Raw genomic sequence first — 12,235 nt, forward strand, 5'->3', positions numbered from 1 at the left:
CTCCAAAAGGTAATACAGAGTGGGGGTACAAAACAGAAGTAAAGGGAATAGAGTTACTGTATGTACAGTATATGGGATAGGCTATTTGTATATACAGATATGTGCAGTAAAGTGGCATGTAAGTGCACCAAGTTGGTCCTTGGTTGTAAATCCCCTCCTAAAGTCTACAATCAGCTCCTTTGTGTTGCTGACGTTCAGGTGGAGGCTGTTGTCCTGGCACCAGAGTGACAGGTCAGCCACCTCCTAGCGGTAGGCCTTCTCATCGTCGTCGTTGATCAGGCCCACCATGACGGTGTCATCGACAAACTTGATGATGGTGTTGGAGGTGGACCTGGCCACACAGCCGTGTGTACATGGAGTACAGTAGGGGGCTGAGGAAGCAGCCCTTGGGGGATCCTGTGTTCAGGGTGAGGGAGCTGGACATGTGTCTCCCCACCCTAACCACCTGGGGCCAGGCTGAGAGGAAGTCCAGGATCCAGGCACACAGTGGAGTGTTCAGTCCTAGCTCCCTCAGCTTGACAGCCAGTCTGGTGGGGACTGTGAAAGCTGAACTATAGTCGATGAACGGCAATCTCACATAGCCCCCCTTCCGGCCATCCAGGTGTTTGAGCATGGTGTGCATTACCTGGGAGACCGCATCGTGCATGGGTCTGTTCTGCCATTACACGAACTGCAGTGGGTCCAAGGTGCAGGCAAGGGAGGCGTAGATGTAATCCTTAATCAGCCTCTTGAAGCACTTCATGACCACCGAGGTGAGGGCCACCGGACGGTAGTCATTCAGGCAGGCAGCAGAGGTGATCTTCGGGACAGGAATGCCGGTGGACCTCTTGAAGCAGGACGGGACCACCGACTCGGCTAAGGAGACGTTGAATATTCTAGTGAACACCGGGGTTAGCTGGTTAGCACAGGTCTTCAGTACTCACCAAGATGTGCGATCTGGGCCTGCAGCTTTCCTGGTGTTCACACACATCGGAGCCCTCCTAATGTCACGCTCGGACACTGAGAGTGTGCGCTCATCCCAAGCGGTGTAACTTCCTGCCACAAGCGTCTGGTGTCCTGTTGCTCCATCTGTCGCTCCACTCTGTCCCTGTACATCCGTTAAGCGTCCTTCACCGCCCTCCGCAGATGGTATGACGTCGCTTGTAATTGTCCATATTTACTGATACAAGACCATCGTTGTAAGCATTCAGAGCGCTGCGGATGGATTTATCGACCCATGGTTTCTGGTTAGGAAATATACAAACTTTCACTGAGGGAACAATGCTGTCCACTACCATAGCTAGCTAGGCGCTTACTCACACACCACAGGAACATCTCTACCTCTGTCCTTGATTTAGGTAAATATATTTTTCTCACACACTTCATCTGTCAACAGTCAGGCACTTAAAGAGCTGAATAAGTTTGCAAGAAGTAGAGACAGTGTGACGTCAACTGAAAGAGATTCAGGTAGAGCCAGCCCACACTCAATGACAATCATTGCTTGTGTCTAAATAGACAATATTGGGAAACTGGCTGGCCAACTTTTAAAATTAAATTAATCAATCTTTTTCTCAAGCTGTGTTACAGGTGCTTACTAACTAGTTGTATTACCTTTTTCTTTCCTTATCCATAGGTGTGTCTTTCTGGTTCACTGTCAGGTTTATTTATACAGGTTATTGCATAAATTATGACCAATTCTTCCCGTTTTATTTTTTCCAGTATTTTTTACTTTATTTCTTTATTATTATTATTATTATTATTATTATTATTATTATTATTAATAATAATAATAATAATAATAATAATAATAATAATAATAATAATAATTTTGTTTTTGTTTTTCTGTTATTTTCTAGGATTTTTTTATCATAAAGATTATTGTATATTGACATTTTTCATTGTGTGCAGTTTACCGTTACCACATTTTTTTCCCCATTTTCTTTGTTATATTTTTCATTGTATTGCGTAATTATTATTGCCTATTTGATGTGAGCTGCTGGGACGCTGTAATTTCTCCCTGGGGATGAATAAAGTATGTAATTGCTGCTGCAACACTGGAATTTATTTTTGGGGATTAATAAAGTATCTTCTTTATCTTGTCTTATATTATCTTAACGATCTATCTTTGACAGTACTGCATTCCAAACATAGGGTGGCAGCAGAGTCTATTTATGATTCTTTTTTTTTTTTTTTTTTTTAACTGTGCTGTCAGCATGCTGGGCGTAAAACACAGAGTATTTGTATGCCACTGCATCTAGGACAGAGTTAGTCTGCAAGTGGAGTTCCCAACCTGCAATGCAACTCTTTATTAATTCTTAAATCATCAAGAGCTGCTACAATAACTCTGTCCTGTGGATGACCTGTAGAATGACAAGAGCACAGAGAGTACTATTAGAGTACTAGAGGAGAACTATTTATCATGTTTGGGTCTATAAACAACTGATCAGTACTCCAAGAGGGGGAGAATCACCATGGTAAGACAAATAAACATATAAACAAACAAAAACATTTACACAAAAACATGAACATTGGAGGACAACATGTATTGAAAAACAGTGAATTAGGTCCAGGAAAACTGGAACTACAACTGGTCACGTGGCCTCTTCCTGTCAAAGTTATGGCAGTAAATGAGGGAGGAAAGGAGAGGAAAGCAACCAGGAGGGTGCTGGGGTGCACTCCAAGCAGGTGTGCGTGCGTGCGTGCGTGTGTTTGTATGATGTCCACCGGTGAGTGTACATGACTTATCCCCGTTGGTACTGGTGTAGAAGGTAGCGGCGCCTCCATGCAGCGCAAGGGGCCCCGAAGCCTCCCCGAACTCCACAGCCCCGCGGACAACCCCCGGATGCATTAGTTTCCCGGGTACCCCGCCCTGCGGCCACGGAAGACCCCCGTGCCCCCAGAGAAGCCAGAGGGCCGTCCCACGCCCAGCCGGAGGAGCATGACCAAGTCCCAGGGAGCACGAGGAGACCCCGCACCCCAGGGACGCACACATACAACCAACCTCCAGGCGCAGGCACAAGACGCAGCCGCCGGCACAGAACCTGGGCCACAGGCGCAAGGCACGGACCGTGGTGACAGACCGCCCGAGGACCCCCACGCCCACCCATGCCCCGCAAAAGGGGGGAGGCCTGCCCCACCGCAGCCGACCCCAAAAAAAAAAGAAAAGAAAAAAAAAAAGAGAAAAACCCCAGTGCTCAATGTGTGCTGTTGGTAACTGCACACATTGAGCTGTTAAAATTCCTTGCCCTTCAGGCAAGTCGAACCGGGATCATTCGCACCCCTCCTGTCCCGCAGCCCCTGGTCTAATGGAGTGTTGTTCGGAGTAGGATTGGTGTGCCAGTGTATGTGTTCAAAGCTAATGTGAGTGGGATTAAAATTTTTGGGATGGACGAGAAGCACGCTTGGGCAGGAGCATGACAGGCAAGATGGCAGCTGCCCGCCGCATCCCCACCCACATAGCCTGCACCCCACCCATCCCGCAAGCCCTCGGTCTATTGTGTGGTGTATGTGCTGAGTATGAGTTTTGACACTGGGAAAGATAGGCGAGTCACGACCAGATCGATCCAGGGGCGCAGCAGGCTGGGGGGCACCACGCAGACCCCCTCCCCCCGGACCCAACTGCACCCCAGTGCACCCACCTCCCGTACCCGGTGGCAGCCAACCCACAGCGATCAGCCAAGGGCGCAGAGCGTCCGCCATGCTCCTCCGCCATGCTCCTCCGCCATGTCGGGCAGCTCCGCACCGCCATCAGGTCCCTGGTCAGGCCCCAGCTGCCGAGCATGTGGACTACAGAACAAAGGGCGGCAGACGGCACCCCCACCCACAGCCCGACCCCCCAGCGACGAGCACCGAAAGCGTCAGAGGGCAGGTACCTCAGCAGCCCAGTGTGATGACAGGAGATCACCACCCACAAAGGAGGCCACATGGTGAGCCCCAGGCCTGGCACAGCCAGCCAGGTTGAGGACTCAGGTTGACAGGACCAGACGGAACGCCTAACCAGCCCCGGCACAACGGGCCACCCCCCTCCACGGGACGCAGAAGGACACGCAGCCCCAGCCACCCCCTCCGCGCGGCGGGCGACCCAGGTGGCGCGCCGACCCGCCGACCACAAGACCCGAGACCCCAACCAGCGGCCCACACCCCCCACCCCCAACCCAAGCCCCAGAACCCAGAAACACGCCCAGAACCCACACCCGGACGCCAGCTGCAGGTATTCCCTGGGAGCATTGATTTTGATTTTAACTTTTAAAGACTGCTGTATTGAAGGAATTGAAGGACCACTGGCCACTGATATTATACCTTTGGGTTAAAGTTGGGAACTATATAAGCTATATATATAATATATAGCTTATATCGATATAATAATTGTTTTCAAAAATGTGTTCCAGATGAGTAATTCCTTGTCCTTTCCAAGACCTAAAGATTGTGGATGTGGATGTTCTGAGAGAGTTAAAAGAAACTGCTTGGATTGATTCAGGAAGACTTCAGGCTTCATTTGTGTAAGAACACATTCTATCCTCCTTTTCTACTTTTAAGTACATTTTAAGAGAGCATGTGCCTTCTGCTGGGTTACCCCGGACTTTCCTATTCGTCCTAGTCGACTATTAGTCTTCAGTTCAAGTTGACTAATCGTAGCACGTTTATTATAATAATTTAATTATTTAAATATATGTTTTTGGGGCATTAGAAAATTGTTTGAGTTGAGAACGAATGTTAGAAGTAACGTTGTTAAGACTGTGGTACATTTCAGATAAATAGAAAGCCTGATAACCAGCCTTTCAAATAAAGATTTAATTTACAAACGCTGGGCGCATGAAGCAAGCCGCCGGTTAATTACACCGGTTAATTATACCGGTTAAACATTACATTGGTAAAACTGTGAAATGTGGCATACGGAAGATCGTTTTCCCGGTGCGCTGCGCCTTCCCCATCCGGACGGCCGCCGGCTTTACAATGCCCCAACCTCGTTGCAACCCAAGGACACAAACTCGCTTACTTCGCTGCATCTTCCCCATCCCGGGGCTCGGGCGCACCACCGGCCAGCCTCTGCCTGGGCCGTTGGGACATTGAAAATGCTATTTTATTGATACTATTATTGAAGAATGATTAACGGTTTAAAAAGTCTCTTATAATAGACGCAATATTTTTTCAGACTTTTAGACTAGTTTAAGTTTAAACTTAAATTTAAAGGTCAGGGAAATTAGTTGTTAGGAACATCCCTATCCTGAATGTGTCAGAACATTAACCAGCCTTTAAAATGTACATTTTATTTACAAGTGCTGCATGTGGCATGCATAAAGAGAGCCGCCTGTTAATTACCGGCAAAAGCCGCTCAGCAAAAGCTATAATTATTCTTCTGAATGTGTAGGAACAACCAGCAACGACACTAAACATCTATTTTTGTTAGAATTTGTTTAAAATTAACAGCCCTGCAGCGTTCCAGCCATATACTATCGGTTTAATGAAAAAATGAGTAACATTTAAAAACCTTGGAATTTTCTCTAACACACTATAACCCTATTGCAGATTTGTGAAAACAGAAAAGGTGGATTTTACAGTTTTTTCTACACACAGGCCATTTAAGACAAGGTCTAGATAAAAAAAAAAAAAAAGAAATCGTGCTCCGTGACTGATTTACTAAGAGAGTTAAACTATTGGAAATTAATCTAAATGTTAAATAAAAACACTCAGGAACTATAAGCATTATAACTGAGTATTTAAATAGGTTAATGTGGCATTAAACATATGTCACTATAGGCCAGGCTTAAATTGCAATACAACATTTAATTGCAAAAAAAAAAATCTTAAATCAAGCTCCTTGGGCTGAAAAAGATTGAAGACCCCTGTGCTATAATGTAGTGCTTTTCTCCCCTTTTCTTTCTTTCTTTCCTTCCCTCAGGATGCCAGCAAGTGAATGTGGTCATCCTCCCCATCCTCCCCAGTAATGTAGCCAATGAATTCCAAGTGTTCTGCCCCCCACCACCCCTATTGCAGCCAATTGTGAGAGACATCATGCCCACCACTGGCTGGAGATGTGGACATAAGATGCACATAGTCCTACCCAGGGATGGGGAACAAAACCCGCTTATGTGTCAAGTTATTTGTACAATACAAAAATGTCCACACTTTTTAGATGCAGGTACAACCCACCAACCAGATGTCTGAATACAAATAACAAGTGGCTGAGGAGTTGAATGTATTTTTAATTTAATACAATTGTTTTTTTTTTTTAATAAATTTAATTTAAGTACTTTACCCAATCAGATATTTACGGAGCTGTATTTGGGCCAATTTTGGGCCAATACTCTTCCATGGTTATAATCAAGTCACACATATTCAAACTTAATTACGAAAAAACTATATAAATAAAAGTTAATCCACTGACTCACCTCTTATACCACCGCAATCTATTTGAGCCATTATGGAAAACTGCAAATATGGTTAAAGTTGTGTTTTTTTTCTGTGTGCTTTGGTTGAATAAAAGGATTAGGCATTGCAAGAAATATAATAAAAAAACATTCATGTCGAATTAATGAAATAGTGGCTTGAATTTGCTGTGATACACTGTTCCAATACACATACACACGTTACCAAACACTTGCCACTATAACAAGAAAACATTTGATCATTTTAAATTAATTTAAGAATTATAATACATACTGTCAACGTTTATTTTCAGGTAGTCACCCTTTCACTTTCCATTTGAGTATACGATTTTGGACGTCCTAAAAACGTTCACATACTAATTTGATATGCTACAGCGTTTGCTAGCCTGCTATTTCGGACGCAGCTGACAAGCCTCATGTAATATGCCATTTACCCATGTTTTCCATCCTCTCCTGTGTGCTTCAGTACAGACATTCCTTACTACTGTGTTTATGAGAATCTCAATCTGGTGAAAACAGTCACCAGTTTGGAGAATTTCAGGTATGCTAATGAGGAGTTGGTAAGCAGAGGGAATCAAACACATACCCTGCATTGACACCGACCCCCCCCCCCCCCCCCCCCCCCCCCATGTAATAAAAAATGCCTGAAAATGGCGAATGTTCCATATTACCCTGTTGATGTATGCTTCACCCCCCGCAGAAATCAGAAAGCTTATGAAATTGTGAAATTAGGGAACTACACCTTCCAGCATCTTAAAAGATGAGTTAGTGAGACGATACATCAACAAGATCTTCGTTGTTTGAGCTGACATTACGTCCAGAACTATTTTTGGATGCATAACCATTCACCCATCTACTGGGTGCAGTGATAGTCAGTCGTGAAGCACCACCTGTGAAACTCATTGGTGCTGTGCAGTTGCCAGTTGAGTCAGCTGACTTTTGTTGATGGCAATGTTCCTGCACGAGACATTGCAGTTTGGCCCCGGCAACCCTCAACTCACTTAAACCTGTGCTCACAACTGATAATCATTGCTCCCAGCTGATGGATAAATGGTTATAATCGACACTCGATATTCGACAGCGCCATGCACTTCCATATCCTTACGGGCGGGCCTATTTAAGCAGCCAATCCCTCCAGCCATACCTGCTTTGCTGCCTACTTGTTTGCTGCGCTGCAGCGCTCCCTTCACCTCCCCTGCCCCTGTTGAGCTCTACTCTTCTGTCCAATGGGATGATTCAAGCTCATCACTCCTGCATTTCAAGCTCATTAAGTATGCCTATGTTTTTTGTACTGTTCCCGAGGCAGTGATGAGCAGTAGAGGCCAGACACCAACCCTAAATGATGCTAAAACAATCAAGATAATTTAAAATTAAATCTAAGAGTTGTCTGTCAGAAATGTAATTCATAATGTAGCTGTATTTAAAACTACTAATCATCATTATATGCACATGCTTTTCTCATTTACGATTGATTAGGGTTGCACAAAATCATCAAATTTAAAGAAAAGTGTTCCTGAATAAAGCACAATTTTTTTTTCTTTATTTTGGAGCTATGAATTTTATATATATATATATATATATATATATATATATATATATATATATATATATATATATATATATATATAGTATATATACTGTATATATACTGTATGTATTCTGCTCCCTCACAGTTTGCACTCAGACCAGAAGATGGCATGGTCAGACATGCTGTGTTTTTATTTGGCCTGCAGCTTCGGTTTTGAGGGTGGACTGGGAGAAGCAGGAGTTCCCGTTAGGAACATGGAACAGGGAAAAAACATCAGCATGTACAGGGTACGGTCCAACTCCAATATAAGTCCTGTAATACAATCCTACTTTTTAGACACTTGTAACAACTACTTTAAAACAACACATTAAATCAAACAATAAGACATACATACTGTATATATTCTGGAATAGATTCGGGGCACACAGTTAACGTTTCAACTCTCCTACACAGAGCACTTCTCCCCAAAATGTTTTAGCCTTCCTAAATAAATGAAATTATAGAATAGATATACATCTACAGGCTATATCCACATATTGTAGCATCAATTTCAACGATCACAACAATCTCAACACAACAGTCCCCAATATAATCAAAGCCAACAGATAAATATTTGGAGAAATCCGAAAAAAGGGCTAGCTAACTCCAGACCACAGAAACACACCCTGGATGAACCTGTCACACTTGACCCTTTGGACAGTATTCATAATTGCTTTTTTAAATTATTAATTGGATGTTTTCTACACGTGTTTGTGAAGACTGCGGTCCCCTGTGTTCCAGTGGGAGCGTTCTGCTGCCCCCTTGTTGTCACCATGCATCCTATTCCTGCTGGCATGTTCAACATTGCTGCTGAGATCACACACCTCGTCCCACAAGCGCACAGAGCCCCCATCCATAGTGGAGACCCAGGTTAACGCAACAAAATCTCCAGAAAACAGCCACTAGATCTAGCTAGAACGCGGGTTAGATAGATGCAGTATACAAGGGTGTGTGTGCGTGTGTGCGTGTGCATATGTGTGTTACGGTTACAGTGCTGAAGTTATGTAAAGACAGGAAGTGATCTATCTATCTATCCCTCTTGTCGTGGCTAAACAAAGGTCCAGACTTGGGGCCAGTAAAAAATCTCTACATGACGTCTCTATCTTATTCTGGCTTCAAATAACTTAGAAGGAAAAACACTGGAACCGGTCCAGAGTCTGATGCGAAAAGGTTTTTTGTATATCAGAGGGACAGATACATTGAATAAACCTGAGAAGGCTCCACTGCCCTTTGTCAGCGCCGGAAACTAATCCTAGTCTTGGGGGTATGTTCCAAGGAACCAATTGCAGTCTTATGATCTCATCTCATTTTTCTGGGAAAGCCCTGTCACGATTCTTGGAATGCTCACTTTGCATTTCCCCAAATTAGTTTCCTCTGACCTACGTTTTTTCTCCAGCTGCTCCCCTCCCGTTTCTGTGGGAGACTTTGGCTACCGCTGCTGGCCACATGAAGTACTAGACTTTGGTTCTCTCTGCTGGTCTAATGATGTACTCGATTTTTTTTTCAGGGTTTTTGATACATTTATCTTGAGTATTGGTGATTTTAGTATATCATGTAACAGATTATTTCCATGTGGGGTTACTAATTAACCACAACAGGTTACTAATTAACCACAACATTCTCTATGTCTCTCTTCATCTTCAGGTGAATGAGGGATCAGGGCGCTGTTCGTTCTGGATGGACTTCTTTCTTCCTGTTTCGCTCTCTTGCACGCTACCTCTCTCACCATAACCACACGCTTCCCAACACACTACATGCACAAGTACGAGTGCACGAACACACAAACACATGCACACTCTCGCTCTAACAAAGGCGTATACACTCATACTTTAGGAAGTTGGAAATTTGAACTTCAATCATTCTCAAAGTGGGGTCCATGGCACTAAGCCAGGGGGTCCGTGCAAAGTAAATAAAAACAAAAACAACTTAATTTTTTCATGTGTGTCCTTTAAAGCAGTACATCCTTTAATTTCTAGAAATATACAATTTTTATGCGATATATATATATATATATATATATATATATATATATATATATATATATATGCACTTATCTCCTTTTAGACATTGAATACATTAATTTTATATTCTGTGTTTTGAAATGTGCAGTACAAATATTTCTATTGCATTTCCCTTGATTTCTGTTGGTTTTTACACGTCCTGAAAATTTTTTAGGACATATGGGGGGTCGAGGACCCCTGCTTTAAACCGTGTGGAACATTGCTGGTGTATACTACCAGACAGTGTGTGACATCCACACAGTCAACAGCTCTATTTTCACATTCATTTTCACTCTTTTTGTTTGTTTAAGTAAATTAGCCTGCTATTGAGACTAATGGTTTCTCTTCCATCAGAAAATTACAAAGGCAACAAGGCACAGCCAGTAGTCTCTAAGCCAGACCTTTATTTTACCTGCATTTTACGGCCCGCGGCCCAAATCCGGCCCTTTGGGCGTCCCTGTCCGGCCCGCGTGTGGCCAATCGTAAATTAGAACATAAATGAAAAAGTATTTATGCTGTGCACGCAACACAACTGTGTTACTTTTTTTGAAAAGCCTGCCAGGTTTTTTTTAATTTACGTAAGGCCGCACATGCGTGGGTGAACAGCTACAAATGATGCTGGCCAGCTAGTGCTCAAAATGTCAGCTCACGCCAAAAAAAGCAAAATTGATACCGAATGCCACGTTTTCAACAAGACATGGACTGCAAAATATTTATTTACAGAAGTCAAAGGTAAAGCCGTGTGCTTAGTTTGTGGTACACAGGTCACTGTGTTCAAGGATTACAATTTGAATCGCCACTACGTGAATGGATATTTCTCTACTAGTTATAGCTCCTCCTTCATCACTATTTTCTCCACTGACGTCATTACCACCAAATAGTGGCATTTGAACATTTTCTCCCGGTATTACAACTCCTACCCATTTCAATATCATGGCCTTAGCAAAGGTCAACAACACCGTAGAAAAACAAAACATCACACACAGTGATAGAAGAGCAGACCCCTGAATCTCAACTACTATAGCTCCTAGTGTTCCTAATTTATCTTGCAACCAAGTAGTAGCTAACCACCCAGCTCCTTCTGATGGCCCAAACGGATCCCTTATAAGTTTCAACGCATCTATGACATTAGTCATGTTATCGGCGATCAGGGATCAACGTATAACAGGCATCTCCGGTTAGATTTAAAGCCACGCAGAGGCCACCTTGTTTGGCCAAAATATAATCAAGAGCCATGTCCTGTTTCAGCAACGTCAATCGATGACTCCTCAGGGTGTTTGACAAATATTCAAAACCTCTTATGGTCTCAATTGCAAAACCTTGTAGGGTATATGTGATATTATCGATATGTTCAGCAAAGAATGTGACCCCATATAATATGGAAACAATCCTATAGCCCATTTTTCTCCTAAAGATATCCTCTAATGATAAGACTCCAAATTGTGAAACTGCGCCAAGTCTCTTTTCTTCCTACTTTCGGCAGTCTTTGTAGAGTTACCTTCATCCGGCTATGGTCCCTTCGGGATAACAAAAACATCATAAGGAAGTTTCAACTGTGCCATATAGCAACATCCAATCCACCCATACGGCATAAATAAGTATGCTTTATCATCACATACCCACCAAATATCTTTAAATGTTCCTATAGTAACATCACCTGGTAAAGTTTGATTCTTTACGCTTAAAGTTTTACTCTGTCGACGATGTGGTGCATGAAAGGCCACTGTTTATGTGTCATCAACTGTCCTTTGTACACTTTGTCCAAATTGCATCATGTAGCTTTCACATTCTGATATTCCCATAAACATACCATCTCCACCATGAGTATAATTTGAACAAAAACAAGCTCTACCTTTCGCAGGTGTCACTTCCATAGCATCAGGTATTGCTGATCTAATATCTTCATACTTATCAAGAATATTTAAAAATGATAATTCTTTCAACCAGGAACACCTACGTCCAGGTCTAAATAGATTGACTGACACAGCCATCCATATTTGAGTCGCTGCTTGTTGTTTGAACAGCAGCCACGATAACGCATTACTTTGACATTCAGGTGTCAAAGGTTCCGGTACCGTCTCTAGAATTGAAGGCCAATCGCCCGGAGCTGGCACTCTCACCACACACGGAAAATTCGAATTAGTAGTCATTCTAAAGGAGTGAGTTATCTGTTGGAACCACAGACTTCTATTTGCCCACGGGTCTGCTATTTGCAGCACCGAGGAATCAAATTCATATGCTTTCCACAGGGTTTCTTGCTTCTGTAAAGCATGAAGATGTTCAGTTGTGTCTTTTGACGTCCA

At 43.2% G+C, this 12,235-nt stretch overlaps 1 protein-coding gene across 1 annotated transcript in view; it reads left to right on the forward strand.

The window, feature by feature from the left end:
* Positions 1 to 286: 286 nt before the first annotated feature.
* dglucy (D-glutamate cyclase) overlaps positions 287 to 12,235 on the forward strand; it is a gene marked incomplete at both ends in the record, with an annotated part of 32,151 nt that continues 20,202 nt past the window's right edge. Inside the window, 6 exon segments of the mRNA XM_080012092.1 lie at positions 287 to 349; positions 4,065 to 4,189; positions 6,832 to 6,906; positions 8,039 to 8,180; positions 8,652 to 8,802; positions 9,586 to 9,702. Of these exon segments, the coding sequence (XP_079868218.1) occupies positions 287 to 349; positions 4,065 to 4,189; positions 6,832 to 6,906; positions 8,039 to 8,180; positions 8,652 to 8,802; positions 9,586 to 9,702 (673 nt within the window).

Source organism: Zeus faber (assembly GCF_960531495.2).
Source record: "Zeus faber genome assembly, chromosome: 13".
Taxonomy (NCBI): domain Eukaryota; kingdom Metazoa; phylum Chordata; class Actinopteri; order Zeiformes; family Zeidae; genus Zeus; species Zeus faber.